This window comes from Dromaius novaehollandiae, chromosome 6 (genome assembly GCF_036370855.1).
Source record: "Dromaius novaehollandiae isolate bDroNov1 chromosome 6, bDroNov1.hap1, whole genome shotgun sequence".
NCBI lineage: Eukaryota > Metazoa > Chordata > Aves > Casuariiformes > Dromaiidae > Dromaius > Dromaius novaehollandiae.
In genome coordinates, this window is record NC_088103.1 from 44,074,260 (window position 1) to 44,096,168 (window position 21,909).

The window sequence follows — 21,909 nt, forward strand, 5'->3', positions numbered from 1 at the left end:
ATTTCCTGTGTAATACCAAAGTTCATAACAGTACTTCCAGTTTTCAACTGTTATTCACAGAAATCTGAAAAAGGCTTCTGCTTATCTGCAAATACAGTCTTTTGAATATGTTGCCCTCTGGAAACATTTGAAAGAAATTTGACTGTTAGAATGCACATAAAACAATAACTATAAAATTACAGGTATATTTATGAGGGACTATCTTTTAATACAATAATCATTCTAACTTGGTGAAATAGCACCGAAGGGCTAGATTTAAATAATACTGATATTTCTCCAACAAGGGATTGCTTTCCACGGATCTACTATTAAAAAAATTAGCAATACCCTGGGAAAACATTGGTTAAGTAAGACTGAACAACTTCCTACCTGAAAACAGTATCTGGTTTGTCTCCAAAGTCAAGTCATTAACGCTAAGCAAAATGGAATATAGTCTAGTAGATGATCTGTAGATAAAGGCAACTACTTCACTTTTAGACACTCCTCCAGAAGAAAAAATGAACTAATAGTTTCTTTTGAAGTTATATCCCTGGACATGACGTTACTCTTGATAACTTCAGATATGAGAAACGAGAATTTGAACTGACAACGAAGAATATTAACTGCATATGTCTTTCAAAAACAAAACAACAAGAAAGAAAACCCACGCCTCCTTTCGTCATCCAGGCAACTTTCAATTATGTGTATACAGTTTATTTACACCCTGCATACAAAGACAAGAAGCAGACCTACAGCAGGAACAGCTACACTTTAAATGCAGTAATCCAGCCCCATTTCAAACCAGGAAGCATTACTGTCACCACTGCACGCACGACTGGAGCCTGAGCTAATGACCGCTGCGAGACACGGGTTCTGCATACGGCCCTGCTGGCTGCCTCCCTGAGCTACGTCCTGAGAATGCAGACCTCTGACCAGGCGGACTGCGCAAGGGAGTTTTGCATGCCCCCAACTAACTAATGCTATGTCAAGTCTACAAGCTCATTCAAGCCTCAACTCATTTCTGCAGGACTCTTCGGGCATTTCTAAGGCGTGCTTCTGATCCCTTGGGTTCTGCGAAGGTTTCTTTGCTCTGGGTCAGCATTGACGAGACTGACCAAGCCTTATTCCACATCAGATGCATCTTCCCGGTGCCCCTCAGAACTCCTATTAGCTGAGATTTCTGGTTTCTCAAAGTATCCCAGTCATTCAGAAGAACAGAGAAGTCCAGTATTTTGAGCTTCTCATTTCTCTTTAGAGACAAAACTAAAAACAATGGTCTAACAAATCTAGTCCTTGGAATAGCAAGTGAAATCAGCTCTCTAAGTTGCTAGCTAAGGACTTAAAACTGCACACATACTTCTCCGGAGAGTTTTAAACACAGGTTTTAATGATACTTCAAGGCCTGCAGCAAAAATGCAGTACTGATCCCCAAGTTTGCAATGACAGTAAAACAGGGGAATAGAAGACAGTGCAAAGGACTTACAGAGTTACAAGATTATGCTTTATAGAGACTGCTCAAAACACTGGGATGGAGAAAGAAAAAATTTTGAAGAGGTTAAAGAGAGTTAACTATTAACTACTATTGATTAAAACAATATTTGAGCTGTATGCAAATGAAAATGGCAGAAAGCAGTAAGAAAATCTTTAGAGAAGAAGGGCAAAGAAAAATCCTCATTAAGGTGATATATGAGACTGCGGAAAAAAACAAAAATAAAAGTCAAGTTGAGAATTACAAATGCAGGTGTTTCCATGAAATAGGCAAAATTGATGGAATTGGCAGTAGCTTATCAGCTAAATAAATCACATCACACCAATCGATTTAGTGGCTAAAATAATTAAAACATGGAATCAATTACGTTCCAAAAAGCTCCATATGGAAAGACTGGATGATGTCATTGCAGCCCAGAATAAGCATGTTCTGTGGCACTGAGGATCGTTACGAAAGGTCTGACCCTGGAAAAAGTTTGCTGCAGTAGCTGGTAGCATGTGGCTAAGTCCAAGCAGGCCTCCAAGCCTCGCTGGTTCTCCGGGCAGGAGGAAGGCCCAGCACACACGCCCAGCATCACTTCCACAGCTGCTCTGTATCTGCCCCTAACTACAGCTTTTGCCTTTCATCACATTTTGAAACTAATCCTATACGCTAGTTATCCTCTGCATGAAGCAAATCTGCGCGATCTGTCTATTTATTCTACACTGATTTTCAATTTCTGTTCCTGTGTTCCTAACACCTTTGAGCATGGAAAATGATTCCTATAAGATTTGGCAATTTTTGCCCTTCCTCACATCCCCCCGTATCTGCAGTACCTAATGAATTCAGTACTGGTCACACAAGGCTTTCAATTTGTCCCAGTAACAAAAAAGAGCAGAATTTACTTCTAGAGAACCAAATGCTACAACATTAAAGCAGTAAAAGCTTACTGCCAGGGAGTATTTTGAGCACATGCCCCTCCCCCCCCCCCCCAAATTAATCTTTTCAATGTGATGTAGAACTAAAGTATCCCAGTATATTCTTATTTTTTCAAGCAAATTCCTCAAAAAAAACGCAATTTCAAAATATATCTGTTCTTTATACAGTCTCAACAAAGGTATTTTTGGATTAAAAATTATTCTCGAGGAATTTTCAGTCCAAGTCAAATGTTTCATGAATTCCACCAGAAGTCAGAAGATGGAGCTTGAGGTGTACTGACTTACTCTGCTACATGTAGTACATCAGAGATGGATGTATTCAGAGTATCAAACAATAGGTACTTTTAAAGCTCAAATATTTAGCAAAGATTTGCTAAAACTTAATGCAAAATGGAATTCATACTGTGGCCACACTTCAAATCACAACTTTTAAAGACCTTTCTTTCTTTATAATTGATTGTTTTGTGATACACTGTTTCAGAGCTGATGGCTCTTGGTAACTTCAAATCCCTAGGCCAATTTATACAGTGTTTTTGATGTGTAAATCTTCCCAAAATATTTTCAAAGCTATGGTGCCAGTTGTTGAGGACTCACCTTTAAACACACAAAAATACAAAAAAAAAGGGACTCCTGAAATAATTTTAGTTAAAACACAATATTTAGCAGTTTATAATGATAAAAAAAGTTCAGTGTAACTAGTACGAAATGCATAAGAATTATTCAAATAGGGTTTTCAAAACTGTCAGAAATACTGCAATTTAGTACACATATATACATATGATAAGCAAGAAGTGTGTAAATGTGGACAAAGAAACAGCATAAAATAAAATTCTTAAACCTGGATTTAAGTTACATTGATAGCTAGATTCCTCCCTAATCATACCATTTCTTACAGGAACAAATTTTCAAGGGAAATACATATGCCTTTAAAAGGAAAAATACATATATATACGCATACATATATGTGTGTGTGTGTATATATACATATACACATATATGTGTACATATATATATACACACACACACACAGAGACAACTGGAGCTGTTACCTTTTTAACTCCTAATAGACTTTCACAATTTAAATTTTGACAAACATGTTCCAACACAACATTAACATATAAAATTACAACACCTTTTTAGATTTACTTTTTATATGGATTAACTTTTGTTATGTTTCTATAAATTGCTTATTTGAAAATTTTTCACTGCCATTTGAACAGCTCAGTAAAATTAAAGATGTTATTAACATTATCATTTTATCACAGAAGCACTGGAGCATTTGAGCATATTTTTGCACATTAGAGAAAAACGCCATGCCAATCCTTTCAATTTAATCTAAATGATACCTGTGTTTTCCCCTTAACATACTAAAAATGGAGTTGAACTTGACGTGAAATAATCAGAATGCATATCCATTTTGGAAGGAGGAACTTTTGTGTGTCCCCATACCTACTCCAACATTTCTCCCACAGCTCTCCTGCTGGGAAAGAGTTCTCCATAAACTCCAAAAGATAGCTAATGTACTTCCTTAGATCCCTCCTTGAAACTCTCCTTTACTTTGATTTTTACAGAAAATTCACTTAGTTTAGTCTGTTGAAGTGCTATGATTTACCACATTACCAAGAGTACCTCTTTGCTTCTTTATGCTGTCCTTCTTGCATCTATCATGTTTTGTCTTAGACTATAATCTCTGGAGCAAAGAGGGTCTTCTCACTGAGAATACACAAAGCCAACCACAGAGGAGACCATGCCTCTCTTTGTCACATGTTTGTCTCAACACTGCAGAAAGTATTTTAATTTTACTTAATGTATTCTGTTTGCATTTCGATTTCATTCTATAAGAACAGATGTGTATTAGCTTAGCCAATTTATTAACTCCAGCAAACAAATCAGTTAATAAAAAGAGCACTAAAGTCCTTTTCGGCCTGCACTCTTCAAAGCTTCTGCTCAAACCAGTGGACACAAGAAGGTGGGAAACATCCCCAATGACTGAGATTGCAGCAGGCCATGTCTAGCATCTCAGATCAAGCATAGCTTTTTGTAAAAAAAGCCCTAATAGCAGTGGGCGGTACACCCCACTTTATGGTCACATAAGGGTATTTAAACACAGACAGGAGGCTATAAAAATATGAAGGCTTTGAAGCCATCAGTTTAGGCTGGGACTGTATCTGCCCTTATCTGATATTGCTTTTTAAAGGTGTTGACAGTCCAGTGCTGATGGGAAGAAAGATTTGAAGTTTTCCACTAATTTAATTACAACCCCAAAAGCAGATTATCATAAAGATCTTACTTCACAAGGAGATTTTTCACAGGCTTGTCTCACAAGCAACAAGCAGAAATGCTCAACAGATGTTAGAAAAAGATACGCTTGTGAGCTAGTCTCCGAAAAATGGAAAGTGACAAGATAAACATATTGCCAGGATACCAAGTAAATTATTTATAATCCTCTTTATACTACTGTGTTTGCTCCATGGGCATAATTGTTAGTAAAAGTACCAAAGCAAAGCTCTAAAGACCAGTTTTGCTAGCAGGAAGTTGACTAGTGTGAAAGACAGATAACGCCCAAGAGTATTTCAGCAGCATGCTATCATTTGACTGAATTTTGGTAATCAGTTTCAATATATATGCACGCTCACTGGCAAGTACTTATCTGCAGAACATTACTTTTTTTTTTTTTTTTTTAAATAAATTTACCCCAATCTGTACACTCAGCTTCACTTCAAACATAGCTTACCTTTACAAAGGGAAGGCTCATTGCCTGCATACCACTTCAAGAAAAGGAGTTTAGCACAGTCTTAGCTTTCTGAACTCATCATTATCCAAACCCTCTTTTAATTACTACCCTACTTCACTACCTGCTTATGCATTTGTAAGGAAGTGACTGGTCACTGCATAATATTAAAATACAGTAAAGTCCTAATAAACATCTTTCCTTTATAAGATGATGCCAGATCTTCTGAGCTTTTTAAACTGAACAGACTACAATAAAAAAATCATGAAAGACATGATTTAAAAAAGCAAGAGTACTTGACAAATGTGACTTTTTGTCTATGATTGAGGTATGAGCATCCATTATTGCCTAAAAAAAGTGTTATGCAATTTTTTTTTTCCTCCTAAAGTAACTGATTTTTTCAATACATCCTGGGAACGATATATAAAGAGACAACCCGCATAGTTTATTTAAATATCAAATTCAAGACTTTGCTGCCACAAAACTTGAGCTTTTTTTCTATGTGACTGGAGTGTTTTGAGGTTAAGTAAGGTTCAACCCCATAATGCTGGCCAGAAGTAAAGCAGCAAGAATTTGCCCTATTTCAACCATCAGGCACCCATCATTTGCCATTCTAAATAATAAAACAGGATTTATCATAGTGCCTATGATTGCTATTTTTAGTTATTACCTGTTGAACACATTTTAGACTTTTAGACAGTTAATAACTGTGTTTAGATTGTCTCTCCTCTCTTTATTCTCCAAATGCTAACAACAATATTAGATGTCAGGGGAGAAGGGGATGGAAAACAATGCAAGTTAAAGCCATTTGAACATGCTCAAAACCAGGACAACCACATAATACAAAACAGGCAGAATCCTCTGCAAATACCAGTGAACACTTTTTAATACTTTAGAACAAATTTTTGCTACCTTTTGTGATCTTTGTTTTTTCAGAAAAGACAAAACAAATCTGATTATATGAGAGCGCTCTACGAGGTAATGTGCATGAATACCCAGGAATCCTTTTGGCAGTGCAGTGACGTGGAAGGTCACCACATGTAGCACCCCTGCTGAAGCAGCATTCACTGCTGTGCTACACCACACTTTGGTCACCTGCAACGGGTAAATTTAGTTGAAAACTTTTTTGCCTGTCCCTCACCCCTTTTCCTAAGGAAGGGAAAGGGGGTTAGAAAATTACCAAACATGATGAACGATCTAGTTTGAGGTAACATTTCCGAACCTTCCTGATTTTACAGAGAATATATATATAGGATGACTATTTCTGGTGCCTGTTTTACTGCCCCAGGTAACAAAGCAAGCTGCAGTCTTTCTTCAGTTGTTCACTGGATCTGGTTACTAGCCTCGGTTTCTAACCAGGAAGTCCCACTCCTGATAAATTATGACCTTTTTAACTGACATAATTATGAGCAGTATTAGAGAAAGCCAGTTCATGAAGAATACAGCATACCATCATTTCTATTGCTTTCTCTTTAATTCAGTGTAACTTAATCAAACTCATATTACTGACTATTGTAGAAAGTAGAGAAATAAGAAGGAAACTAGTTTTACTGTTGAGAAACAGCTTCCTAACAGCTAGCAACTATTTAAACCTCAAAAGAATATAAGCTCACAGCAGGTATAGCTCATTTCAACATATAGCTATGTTGTAATTTCCTTAAACCACAGGACATAAGTCACATTTCCAGCAGTGTCTGGAGAGAGATATTGTGCGCTGATAAAGATGCAAAGTTGTATGTCCTACAGTCTCTAAATGCTTGATATCCCACAGGAACTTCACAGAACTGAAAAGATGATGCCCTTTTGTTGGTATGGGGTTAACACCTTCAAAAGGCAGTAGTTTAGCTGTCATACTTCTTGGGCTTCATTTTTTCTTCTTCTTCTTCTTCTTTTTTTTTTTTTTTTAAATGAATGCACTATTTTTCTTTCTGAATGACAAGAACATCTTGAACAACACTGGCCTCTAAAACAATTTCCCTTCTTCTTACCTCTGTAATTTTTTTTTTATATATAATTCTTCTCACTAATCTAGCGATGATTCTAGTTGATCAAGATGTGGTGCCAATTTAAAATCCTTACCAATTGAGTTTTTCCCATGGTGGCAAATAGCCTCTTCGAAGAGCATCCAAGTATGTTGCCTAGTCCATTTCCCACTATATCTCAAGGCTACCCATTAGATCTCTAACGAACACTATTTTTATAGAATCCTTAGCATAAAAACATATAAATCGGTATGTATATCTAGAAGTGTATTATAGCATCTGAACACAGAATATTACCCTTTCAGCATATTTACATTGGGAAACACTATTTTAGTGTCACAGTTGAGCAACCAAGTCATAACATGCACAGTATGAGGAAAACCAAGGAACTGAAGCAGTGCTTCCAGAAGTTCACGACTGCACTTAAGTTGTCATCTCTCTTCAAATTTCATTCATATATTTACATCTTACCCCTCCAACAGTCATCTAATGAGTGAATGAAAATTTTAAAATAAAGCCATGGAAAATAAAAAGGAAACTGATATCAAGACAACTCAGTCTCACAGTAAAGTAAATCTGTATTTTTGATAGCTAGAAACAGATCACGGTGTTATATGCTCTTGAGCTTAATGATTGACATCTCTGAATAATATCACAACTTTATTCAATTGTTATTCATTAGGGAAACAAAAAAAAAATATGAAGAGGATAATCAGCAATTTGTAATTAATAAAGAAGCTAAGAAGATTTTTGCTTTCCATCCAAGCATCACACCAGGTATTCTCTACTTGACAGAACTTCCTTGGAGCCTGGAATCAGCCCATACAGGTAGTAACTACAGCAAGTATATGTAATTTTTTCATTTGATTACATCCTTTTATAATATTAACACTGTATTATATTCTGGTCAGTAGTAATTCAGACCATTCCATGCTAGCAAATCACAAAGTAAATTCTGTACAGAATGTAAAAAACCTATGTTCAACCTAATTCAAGATGTTTAAGGTGTTTTTACCATTTGTCACATTCTTCAAATTCTCAGACAGATTCTAACTCTAAATCTGGCAATTTTTTTTCTTAACAGTTGATGCCTTTAAGCTCTTTCATTTCGGTACATTGATGCTAACCTGCTTTCTTTATGCATTCATCTAAGGGAGGAATAACTATTTGATTGTTTTTATTCATGCAGAGAATAACATATATGTTCATGTGAAGACACCAAGATATGTTAACTCTGAACTACAGATAATCCATAAAATGGAATGTATTTAAAATTCTTATTGCTTATTTTTTATTTAAAAAAAAAAGGACTGTATTTGCTAAAGCTTGCTGGAGGTTTTCTGAATTTTAGACTTTTCTTAATAGATAAGATTTACATAATGTTTTAGTAGCAGATGATACCAATATATTGTGAAAACAAGACACACAATTTAGAGGCCCATCGTTACTTATAAACTTACCTGCTTTTACATCCTGGTTGAAACGACAATATTTAGAATGCTCAAGTAGGGGTAGACACTGTTCAATAGGCATCCAGACATATGTCTCGGGACACAATAAGTCAGAGGGCCTATACTGACCCTAGAAACGGGAAAGGGAAAAGGGGAAAAAAAAATGAAAAGAAAAAAGAAGTCGTATCAGTTGCACAAAAACACTCTGGTTACACATTTCCAGATTTTCCTATAGACAAGGAATGGTTTTAATCAAGACTAAACAAAATGAGCCAGAAACAGCTTCACTGTAAACACAGGATCTGTCCTTTAGTAATTTCTGCATCACATCAGGGATACAAAGGTAACCTTAACTTAAAAAAAACATGTAAAATCAACATAACACATTTTATAGTGTCCAAGATGAATTAGAAAAGTTTTGGCTTTGCTTACTGAAATTCTATACTTAAGTTACTGTCTAGAATTCTACTGAGTTGGTGCTGACACTAAAAAACTCAGCACTTCAGAAAGCAGCTTGTCTCAAATGTTATTCATTCTAGCAAATAATGGAGACAAAAAAATCTTTCTAACAGGAAAAAACCCACAATAATAAGTAGCATACTATTTTTACTGCACTAGTAATGGTCACTGCCCCTTAAACAGTATTATTTTCTTTCAATTCATGGAGTTATCCTAGAATAGCTTATGATTAGTGAAATTTTACTTTTTTTGTTGATTTATTAAAAAGATAATCTTTGCAGACATTCACAGAAACTAAACAGTAATATTTACTTTCTCATGAACTACAGAAAGAATAACTAGCTCAGTGATAATGACCTCCTCTTATCAGATCTTCAGTTGATTCAAAAAAAGATTATTCACAGGCCTACAATTTCCGCTAAAAATACACCCTTGAGCCGTTATTCATTTAATTCATACCCTCTCAACCTCCATAGCCATATAGTGCGAATGACCCTGACTGAGGCTTGAGAAGGAACTTACAATTATTGTGACTATGGTATGGTGATAAAAATATGTTTTAAAAAGTCGCATTCACAAGCTCTGCTATTCTTCATTTATACACACAGCTTTATGCAGCAATGCATATGATCTTGGAGGATCAGAAGAATCATTTCCTGAATTCTGACAGATATTCCAAATCCTTTCTATTTACTTACTGTTCAGTTCTTGACAATGTTTACAGTGAAAGAATTACTTATTATGTATTTCCTACCAAGTTTAACATCTGAGTCAGAAATCTATAAATTATATCCAATAAAAAGTAAATCACAACTATCCATACAAAATACTAAACAAAAAACTTTCATAAGATGAGTAAGATTAAGGTTAAAAAAAAAAAAAAATCAGATGGCCTAACCAGTTCATGACAAACCTTATCAGATGCCTGTTGCGTCTTTCTGAAATGCCTGTCTAGCCAGTCAGGCTCACAGTTTAGATACTCCAAAGCATTTCCCTTTTTCAGCACTGAACTATGGCCAATTCTAATCCACAAGTAACTCTATTCTCTCCAGTCACCCATCACTTTATTGTGTATCTTTTTGAAAGATAGCTTTAACAATGAATGCCTATTGCTAGATTACGATGACTATTTGCATTTATTTTTCATTTAGGAGGGCTTTCCGCAAACAGTCACTGCACAGTGAAAGAATAGGCTCACTATATGACTCTGATTTTCTCCTTTGATACACATTCAGGATCAACCTGTAACTACTGTGGGGTTTTTTTAATGCAAATTTCTGTATTAAATTAAAACAATATTCCTCTAATTCCATGCATAAGCTTAAATCTCAAAGCTTTAGGAAATTTTCTCAAGACAGAGAATGGAAATGGATTTATTAAATAAACCACTTTGAAACGTTATGCCTTCTAAACAGAAATAGCTGAAAGGTAAGTGAATGTAATGCTTAAAGAACAATTTAAGTCACTATTACTCAGATGAAACAATTTAAGGGTTTGGGAAACAATATGCCTTTTCGGTCAGACAAAAAAAAACTATTAAAAGATAATTACTTGTGAATTCAATCTATTTTTCTCAACAGGTCAAGAAGTTGGAAAGAGCCAAGTAAACATCTTTCAAAGCTGTTGCTTAGATACAAAAAGTATAAGGTGGCAGTTTAGCCACATGCCTAGTAACATGGTTATACTCATAACTAAAAGATTGTTCAGTCACCTACAGTTTTACTAGAAGGTACTGCCCCTAGATCTTAAAACACATCACGTTTGTGAATCCAACACTTGAAAATCTTATCACTATGCAGCCCTATTTTAAATTTCCTAATTACTTCTATGATGTTGTATTCTGTCATAAAATGTAATGTCTAAAATTAACAGCGTTCTAACATCGATAGATCACAACAAAAACTGTATTCTTTTGTACACAGTAAAGTGGTAATGGGAAAAAATTGTTATCCAATCCATCACAGCAGATCCACTGTCTACTTTGGGGGTCTTGGGCTAATTAAAGATATATAATCATGATAGTAAACCATAAAAATAACAGTAACTCTGGCCAATTCTTACAACGTCATCACAGGTATCATTTTGCTATATTCACTATAAAGCACAATCTCATACTGGACTATCACAGATTTTGTATTTTTTCAAAGTCATAATAAGAAAACATTCTAGTGGTTCATAAGATTTCAGTGACATCCATTCAAAGCCAGTTAATTACATGTATTTGATATTTCTGAAATTGACTGAGATACTAGTTTTGTAATTCATTAAACCTTCTAATTTCAAACATTTTATGACTAAAGACCTAATTCAGCTTCACATTTATATTGTGCCAGCTAACATGCAATGACAGCAAAACATTTTTACTTCAAGAGCTACAATCCCTCTTTGAAGTGGAATTTCCATGTATATCCACAGGCATGACAGTCAAAACATGTTTCCATGAATCTCATGAAAGTATACAGGCAACAGAATATTTTAGTCTATCATATGTAAAAGCTCCTTATTCATTTTCTGAAGTGACTGGTTGAATTTTTTGAGATCAGAAGAAAATTACTCAGATTCCTACTATTGAAGGCAGATAATTGCTTCATTTGAACAGGAATTACATGATCCTATATTCTTTTGTTGCTATATGAAAAATTTTATTCTCAAAGTATTATGAGATTCATCTAATGCTCACAGAAAAGTCTCTACTATACTACATTAAATTTCTGTGTTTAGATGGAAGAAAAGAGGAAACAGTTCTGAGGTGGTTTTCTTTAGATTTCTTCTTCCCCTGAGATTTAGGGTCTTACTAATAAACTTCACTGCAGATGTGTGAACTGAGGTGATGGCTTATATGAAAGAGGTATCACTGAGCTGTGATACAAAATATTAGAAGCAAAAATTAAACAAGCCATTGATGCTTTTCAATATCGTCACTTTAGTATATTTGGGAATACTTTTAAAAATAAAGGTAAGGCTTTTTTCTCCCTCGGAAGGTATGCTATTTGCTCTACTGGTTAAACCCAAATCCCGTGCATTGTTCAGTGGAGGAAGTGGGAATATGGAGACACACATATTTGAGTTTCCCAATGAACAGTGTTGGTGCTGTATTTACAGTGATACAACTTAAAAAGGCAAATCCAAAAAGGGATTTATCTAAAGGACTTGCTCCCAATTTTCTTTCTTGCTTAAAAATCACAACGACTCAATATGAAAACAATCAACCATGAATTCCTCTTTTCTTCCTATTCCCTTATTCCTGGGCTGCGAAAAAATTGTGCATCTCACAGAATCCAGACAGATTATGCCTCACATACAGGAGTATTTGTACTTTAAGAAAAAGGCACACATTCAAACTTCATTATGTCCCCTAAAATGATTGTGTCATCTAAAATAATTGCCTCTAAGTGTACTATCCATACGCTGCAAACCAGTAATATTGAGAATAAACCCAACATAAATCCAAAAGAGAAAGGGGATCTCTAGAAGAAAACTAATGCAGAGCTAACCTCAGAGATAACTGTCACAGTAGGAGAAATTCAGATTTCCAATACTATTTTTGAAAATTATTTCTCTTCAGCTTCATATTAAATTAGAAGACATTTCAGAAATAATTCAGTCTACAGTAAAAACCACAGCTGAAAACATTTTACTTTCCTTTATCTCACAATTTAAGAGTTCTTGCACAGTAGCACTGATTATAAAGTACAGAACATCTTGGGAATCATTAACTACAAGACTTTCAACAAAAAGTATCATCTTACAGATCAACCCTGACCACTTGTCTTATGTTTCAGCTTCTTAAATCCAATGCCACCTGCTGATGAAACAAGCTATGTCAATATACAACAACTGCACATACTTCTCCCAGTGTTTCTGCAATACACTTAGTAGAGAAATGCTCAGCAGGACATATGATGTGCTATTCTGAAATGTTTTTGGATATTAAAAATATACTTACCTAAAATTTCATTACTGTTGACCCTATCTGCCTAAAATTCAGGGACATCCACAAATACCCTTCTTGAGACAGAAGATCAACACTTTTTGGGCTGTTATAACATGAGAACAGCCACTGTAGGTCACACCAGATGTCTACGATACAGCCAAATATTCTCTCTCTGACAGTGGTCAATAGAAAATACTCAGTGAAGATTATTAGAATGGTGCAAGCATATATTGTCACTCCATCAATATTCTCTTGACCTCGAATAAGTTGTAATACAGATACTTCCACAACCATAAAACAACTTCAATAATAATGCGTTTCACCAGCCATTTAATAATCCTAAATGAATTTTTCTTGGTCAAGTCACTTTTTAAACACATGAAAACTTAAATATTCATGAATTTCTGAGGCAAGAAGTTCTAGAGTTTAATGACTTGGGTCAAAAATGACTGCTTTTCTTTACTTCAGATCTGCAAGAACCTGTAGTTCCATTTGCTGGCCTTTATTTCTTTTGCTAGGAAAATGCAGTGAACAGTCATTCCCACATCACCTTCTTCACACTACCCATGATTTTACAGACCTTTATCATATCTCCCTCAGCCTAAGGTGACCTAAATTCTTTACTTGTTCTCCTTTGGAAATCATTTCATACTTTTTATCATCCTAGTCATCCTGTCCTTTTTCCAACTTTGCTTTATCTCCTTTGAAAAAACAGGAATGGCCAAAGGGGGAAAACATTAAAACTACATTGTTCGAGATGCAGAAGAGCACACAGGATTCATGTAGTAGCATAATGATGCCTTTTTATTCACTATTCTTTCCTTAGTAATTCCCAATATTTGATTTACTGTTTTGACCGCTACTTAGAACTGAGCTGACACTTTCAAGGAAGTATCTAAAGTAATCCTAACATATCATCCCTGAAGGGTAACACTCCACTCAGAAATGATTGTTTATAGATAAATTTAAGGTACATCAATTTACATTTATCTACACTGATTAATAAGATGAGAGCCTTCTCCAACATTTTGAACCACAAAACTTTTATGATTTGTCTCAAAATTCTAGTAGTAACACTAGCGCTTCACTCTTCCTAAAAAACTACATACATGAGAGGTATCCCTAATTAAAAATAAACTAAAAGAAAAAATAGCATTTTGATAAGTATTTCTAAATAACCTATCAACTAGCTTGTTTTAATAGCAATACTGAAAATTAACATAGCTAAGAAAAACCTGATAGTGTGATTTCTTCTACTAAACCACCTCACTGCAATACAAACATGACTTTAATAAAAAAAACTCAAAGATTTTTATTTTCACTACTGTTTGGGGCATTCTTCCTCTGACATAATATAAATAGGAAAAAATATTTAAGGTGCTTTCACTCATACTGTTAGACATGCTGCATTTTAATTGGAAACATTTGGAAATAAGTTTTACAGTGAGGTTGCCAAGCCTAAATTAATACTTCACACTATGATATTTTTTCTTTCACAATTTCCAAATAAAAATCAATCAGAACTTCTCTGAACTTTCATCCCAAAGCAAGGGCAAAGTTTTCACTAAGAATTTAGTCTGGAGATTACTTTTAAAATATTTTGCAAAATCTGAGGGATTTGGTAAGCATTTGAGATGAAAAACATCAGCAAAGTTTGTTTTTGTAATCTAAGTAAAATTTAAAACATAGAAGTACCAAGAAAGAGAACAGTCTCAAAAACAAAGGAGGTCAAGTACCAGTAGCACTGAACAAACAAAAAAGGAAGGTTAAACACACATTTAATTCTTTTATTGAGTACAGTTTACATCTGTATTCTATTTTTCACAATAAACCTATTGATCTTTTAATAAAAGTGAATTAAGATTTCCTTCATCTCAGTTTCTAGCCAGCTGCTTAAAAAGCAGCTCTCAGACTACGTAAACAAAATAACCCCCCAAATTATCAACAGCAATCCATTAAAGCTGGGCAGCAGAACATGAGAAAGAGTGTGTCAGACTAAAGGTTTATTAAATTCAGTCTTTTCACTGAAAGACAACACCAGTGGAATCCCATCAGCAAAGTACTACAGCAGACCCTTGCTCCCTGATTTCATTACATAAACAGAAATCGACTTTATCGAACCCCCAGGAGAGTCCTTTGCAAGTAACTCTAACTGCTCTGCTTTCACAAACGGTGTTTGGACTATGCCACCCTGAGCCAGCGAGGTGAGCCAGAACCAGCAGAGACAAAGAGCTGAACATCTGAATCCATTTGTGCTTCCGACGGTCGGCAGTCGCTCATGTGTGCGCCATGTGTGTATATAGCTAGGCCTGAAAGACTTAAAAACAAATTTTTTAAACACTAGATAAATTTGCCCCCATCTCATAGAAAGTAATTGTTTTTAACCTTTTGAAATAAACAAAAAAAAGGTGAGTAGATACGGAATAAACAACGAAGCTTTATTTATCAATGGAGACAGCCGAACATCAGTTTTGTCAACAAAAGTATTCATCAGAAAGAAAGGATATACTAAAAGGAGCTAAATCAGCAAATGTATATTTTGTGGATATCCCAGTGAATAAGTAATACCAGTTTGGATTTCACTGTGGAATCCACACTGTTGCACAAGCAAACAGACTGCCTCATACTTCAATAATAGTACCACATGGGCCGATTTTATCTAAATGGCAAAATTACAAATTATGTGATCAAAATTTTTTAGGACACAAGTGCTACATTCTTGAGAACTTAGCTACCTTTCGGTTATTAAAGAATACTGCAAAGGGATTAGAGAAATGCAGCTGTGCCTAATGCATGGTAATCCTCAAAGGATTTTATTCATAATAACCAAAATTCATTTTGTACTTCATAAAACTCAAACTACTTATGAGAAGTATATGAAGTGCAAGGGAAACGTTCTTTCCTATTCAAAAAGATGTGCTGATTTTCATTCTTTTAGTTACAATTTTTAAGCACAAAATCTCTGTTGTGGAAAACTTATAGGCCAGCCAGAGAAGTATAGCACAGTTCCTACTGCATCTCATACACAGAAACTCATGGACAAAATGCTCACCTTCCCCTGTGCTGTTCAGTTTCTTGTGCATAGATGAAACCTATACATTATTTAAAGTTGTATTTCAGATAGAAGTACAGAAGTTCATAATCATTCTGTGCCTCTGCATGCAAGACTATTGCAGTTTTGTATTGTTAGTGACTAGCTGAACTATAATTTATAATTATTCATAATATTTTTAATCACAGTCATACCAACCACCACTTAATGTACGACATTACTTTCTTGCTATTCTGCTTGTGCGTCCCAGTCTTTAAACTGAATGATCAAAGCAATGGTATCATTTGCCAACTTTCATCTATTTTCTGTTCATTTCCAATTTCCATATAAAGTATTAGACAAAATAATTAATCATAAACTGGTTGGTTACAACGATAAAATAGTTACGGCATTTGTTACGTGTATTTCCTAGAAATAGTAGGAAACAAATGGTTTCTTACAGCTAGTTGACTATATATTCAGATTTATCTGTTCTTCATTCAATACAAAATTTTTTAGTGTTTCAAACAGTTTTGATCACATCCCTCAAGCAAACAGAGTATCTCAGTAGGGTAAACATAAAATATCTAAGATAATGGTAAAAGCCATTTCTGTTTTTGGCAAAAAGGAAACAAGCTTAGGCTTGTGATAAACAAACCACAACTATCACGCTACTGATTGGCCACTAACTGTCTGCATCCTCTTAATCCACTACAAAAATGGCATCCAATTGAATTTATGTTCAATTTCACTCAGATTTAAGGTAAATCTCATACTTGCCTAAGTTACTGCTCTGTACAGAGCACTGACAAAGAAATACCCTTCCCTGCCCAACTCCCCAGATGTTTTAAGGAAGTATTATTACATCTTTGTTTTCCCAATGCATGTTTTTTCTAGCGATATCCTGATTTGTTTGATTCCTCCCACCTTCATAACTCAGTACACAGTCTAAATACCTACCTTCACTTTTTCCTCTCTCATAATAATAATCTGAAATATTAGACACTTTCCAGTCTGTTTTTGATACTGGAAAATGGCCAAGAGGTATCTGAAAAGGTTCACGGACTGCTACAGAAAGAACTGCTTTACATTGAGGAAAAAGGTGAAAGTCTGTGATGGAAACACAAATTCCCCCTCCCCTTTTAGTCTCTGTCCAGCTCTTCTTCCACTTCCATGCTAATGTTGTCATTCCCCCCGGTCACCGAGTAAAGCAGGCTAAGGGAGGTTGATGTCTGGGTGACACAGCCCAGGCTGTGAACTGCTGCACGTTGACATACAATGGCGGCATCAGAAAGATTCACGTAGCCAACAGAAGTGCGTAACGTGCGTCTGTGGCCATACTCGAATATTAATGATCCTCACTGACACCAGCCCATTACTCAACGAGATAACTCTGGTTTTAAGTTTAAAACTGAACAGTAATTAGCATGCTCAAGAGACAACTGCTTCACTATTATGAATGGCTGCTGCACCAGCGTCAGGTGCAAGACGTGCATTTATTACCTGCTCTTTTATCAGCTTCTGGTGAGCTGGTAACATTGTTATCAGTTGGAAGTAAATATAACCTACAGCTCTGTGCACATTCTGTCAGCTATTTTCAAGCATTGCTCTCTTCTCCAAGACTTCTTGCCAATAGTTTGTTCTTTTTCATTTACAAAAATCAGTAAATGAGAGTTTTGGATTGCTTGTTCTAAGCAATTAGAGCCACTGTATCTGAAATAGTAGCAGTGATCAGGCTTACACATAAGAGAAAAAAACACCCTACACGTTCAGGAATTATTTCATAAGAACTACACTTTTAACATCTTCTGAAGGCTAGGCAGACATATAGTAAAGATATGAATGGATTTACTAAATAGCTCTCTTGATTTATACTTGATTACAAAAGTTTTTCCTTATTTATTTAGTTGAGGTGGGTTTTTGCTTTGCTTTGCTTGTTTTTTTACTACATGAACATTATACAAATATTAACCAAACAGGTTAAAGTTTGTAAAAACAGGACAAGGAATTCCAGAAATCCATATCAGTCAATGCACTTAAATGAACTGAACTATTGTTTCAAGTATTAAATCAGGGAAGAGAGTTATAGCAAACAAATAGTAGTTAAATTATGAATACCCTTCTACTATTTCTCCCCAAACATATGCAAAATACTCAAAATAAAGCATATTGTACCTTTTAATAAAGGGAATACCAGCCTTTGAAGAGAAGTAATTTTACAAAATAAAGCAGAGGCTGATCAATAGATACAATTTGTTTTCTTGAGGACAATGACACAACACAAGAGGATTCTTTAAAGTGCTCAGAACTTCTGGAGTGCCTACAAGATCCAGCAATAAATCAGATTTAAACATTTAGAAGAATTAACAATTTTCAGGTATTCTGGATGTTGGACTATTCAGAAGTATTTTCAATAGAGATATTTTTATCTGTAAGCAGAGATTTATATCTCTAAAATGGTGCAATTACATATGCAAATATCAAATTCGTTAGGGAAATAAATGTAGGTCAATGGAAGTAGCATTTCTGAACACCTCTCCCCCTCTCTTGTCAGATCCTCAATATCCCAACTTCCAAGTGTGAAAATCAGATTTAGACTTCTTGAGTTGATATTGGAAGGGGAAATTATGAAAGTATGCAAATGAGAAAGATTCTTTACTAGACATTAACCTGCAGTTTAACAGAACTACTATTTATTTTAACAGGGAAGAACAAAATCATGAGTATGGTCTATATGAAGAAATAGAAATGACTAGTCTGTAAGCGCTGTCCTGTATTAACACCCAGCTGAATTGTTTCTTATATAGGCAAAGACTTTCCTTTCAAAGGAGAACTTCTCAACCTTAAGTGTCAAAAAAAACCAGGGATGTTTTCCTATTCAGAGCTGGTCTTCCCTTAAATATATTTTCTTTGCTTGTAAGCCCAAACAAAAGCAGGTAAACATCTCTGCCTATTCCCACCTGATACCTGTACTAACTCATTTTTTGCTGGTTGAGAGAGAGAGAGAGAGAGAGAGATGGATGTAGATGTATATAATAAGAAGAGGAAGACAGAGATTGCAGTTTAATTAGGAACCACACCTCAATAATTTTCAGTTATCCCACTAAGTAAGACGCTGATTGTGCAAAAGAATCCACGAGTACAGATCTTCATAACCACGATGACTCCTCTGTAAATCTAACTCCTTAGATTTAACCTTGTACACACTTCAGAAAAATGAAAAATGTGTTCAGTCATTAATACATGCATACAAATCCAGCATTTACTATTCTTAGACTTCACTAAGCTTAATCTAAACAATGAATTATACTAGGCTGAATTTGTGTGTGCATTTCTGCAAGTTACCATCTGAAAAACAGTCACGACTTTTTGCCCTTTGTGACAGCAGAGAGATGGGAAAAGCCATTCTAAATTCAAATGTTAACTCCATCTTTTATGGATTCCTCTCTAACTACACTCTTCAGCCACTTCTGACTACCTAATTTCCATTGTTTCTTCAACACAATGTGTACTTACTTACTAGCTTCTACAACAGAAACATTCAGAAACTCTGTTTTATGAATTTTCTGGAAAGTTTAATTTGGGAGAATTACATAAGCAATTCAACACCACCCTTTCATTTTGGAGATGTCATTTGGTAACTCTATAAATCATAGCACAAAAATGTGAAGTACTGTATACAGCTACTCAAAGCAATGTATATAGTGTTTCACACTCTACAAAGACAATACTACAAAAGATTATAAAAAGTCCCCTTTAAGACCAATAAATAACGTTATTTAGTCTGCAACAGCTATTGTATCCTGGTTCCAGACTTTTGATGACAGAAACAGCGAGTTTATGGATTCTGAACTGACTTAAGCTGGCTGATTGTTTATTCAAAGCTGAAATAATAATATCCAAATGACAGACAGGTATGAAGACAACTCTTCAAACTGAGAAGCAAAGATAAATATTAGAAGTATGCAGCCACTCAAAAGAGCTTACATAAAATCAGGATAACTTTTTAAGCATCTTTCCTAAAGTACTTTCATATCACCAAACTATTGGTGCATCTAGTTTACCTTCCTGTATTTCCCAAGGTTTTTAGAAGTTTTTTGGATTAATTTTTGGGAGGTTGTTTTTTGTATACTTATTAGGTGTTTGCACAGAAAAGGTTGTATCTGTCAATCTGTGCTAAATGGCACCTTCTTAAAATAAACTAGTGAAACTAAATTTAACTTTCAGTGTTATACATAAAATTTGTATTTGGCATACAAAAAAGATGAGACAATGATATGAGATGGTATTTATAGGAATAGCATACTGTACATTCCCTGACTGGAACTGTACAGACTGCCACCAGCAGCAAATATTGTGGACCTTCAAATATTGCCATTTTCCCTCTCTCTTGTTTATTACCATTTGGGCAATGTCAGTGATACTGAACTGGCAGAACACTCACATCAACACAAGACTGAAATTTCAAAGAATATTTCTCATTTAAGGTGCATTTGTACACATCTACAGATGGTGAGATTTACTGTGAACTTGAAACAGCTGCACATTCAAAAATCTTACAGGAAAAGAGAAAAATGATCTTGCGATTTTAAATAAAACATGTAAACCCGGTTAATTTGTGTACTGGAAATTTCTATTAAATAGCCAGTTGAGAACAAGTTAACTCAAGAGGGTAGCACACAGACACACTTCTGAAGCTGGAAGCTAGTACCTGTCTTGCCCTTAGAGGATTCAAGCAGGGACAAGAAGCGCCCTGAGAAAGCCTGAGTGTAAAACAACCAGTAAGAAAGAGTATGTAAACTGTCTTTTTACTTTAAAAAATACAGGTCTTAGGGAGAGAAATCACATTGTTACTGGTATGGAACATGTTTACTTTAAATCTCCTACTGCAGAAATTCTTAAAGGGGCTCTAGCATTAAACTCAGAAAGGGAGATAAACTGTGCAACTGTGACAAAACGATAAAACCCAAGCAGGGGCCTCAAGAGGAATGCTTCAGTACAGACACACATTAACAATGTTGACTTATGTCTATCTCAAAAGGAGTTTATTTTGGCAGCTGCAAGTAGTAAAAAAGTGACGTTTCAATCATGTGGAGCCCATATCTTTCTCTTGAAGAGTTGCCATAAGCTGACAGTACTTTTACGTGTTCATTAAACAGAATGTATGAAATAAAGTATTAAAGTTTATGCACACCCCAGTATTTCACACCCATGCTCTACACATATGCATACAACAAATACATGCAAAATTGTCAGATTGGTATCAAGTAGCTTTAAACATTCTTTAATACCTCATTAGCTGGTGTTGTATCTGGAAGGAAAGCATCCATCTAAGTAGCTTACAGACACACTCCACAGGAAAGCTAAATTAATATCTGTCAAAGATGCTTTTACTATCTGGTTTTCAAAGCAAAAACACTACAGACAATGTTTATTCAATTGAAAAATAAAAATATCCAAACATAGAATTAAATTGATAGAATTTCTGTACAGCTGCATAGGGAAAGAGAAAATTAACATTTACCAGAACTAAACCACCACCAGGGTATTAATTGCTAGTCCAAAAGCTCTCCACACTATTACCTCGATCTTCATTAGCCCTGCACTAATCTAGCCTCACCTCTTCCCCGACAGCATAAAGCCCCTACCAGCACCAGTCCTCATCAGCTTCTGAGCCGTCTCCACCTTTCCCCACCTCTCCCCAATCACTCTCCTCAAACCATTTTTTACCCCACAAACCCCACACTTTCTCCTCTCCAAGCTCCGAAACTCAGCCTTTCACCTCACTCAACAACCCCAGAGTCCGAAGCCCCTCAGAGCATGAGCTAGCGCTTGCTGTTCAGTGCCTCTTGTGCTGCGCTGGCCTGCCGTTCACATCAGAGCTAACTTTGCGTTACCATTTGTACCCACCACTGCCTTACCTTCGATTTTTGTGA

At 35.4% G+C, this 21,909-nt stretch overlaps 1 protein-coding gene across 13 annotated transcripts in view; it reads right to left on the reverse strand.

Moving 5' to 3' along the window:
- The window catches only part of ATE1 (arginyltransferase 1), a 95,199-nt gene that overhangs the window by 13,115 nt on the left and 60,175 nt on the right, over nt 1-21,909 (reverse strand). For 11 of the 13 annotated variants that reach the window (XM_064514326.1, XM_064514330.1, XM_026105548.2 and 8 more), the window contains one exon: nt 8,559-8,679. The exons of 1 other annotated variant lie outside the window; for it this stretch is intronic. In XM_064514326.1, coding sequence (XP_064370396.1) covers nt 8,559-8,679 — 121 coding nt within the window. Of the gene's footprint in view, nt 1-8,558; nt 15,260-21,909 lie in introns of those variants that run through there. One more of the 13 variants, XM_064514327.1, reaches the window with a different exon arrangement.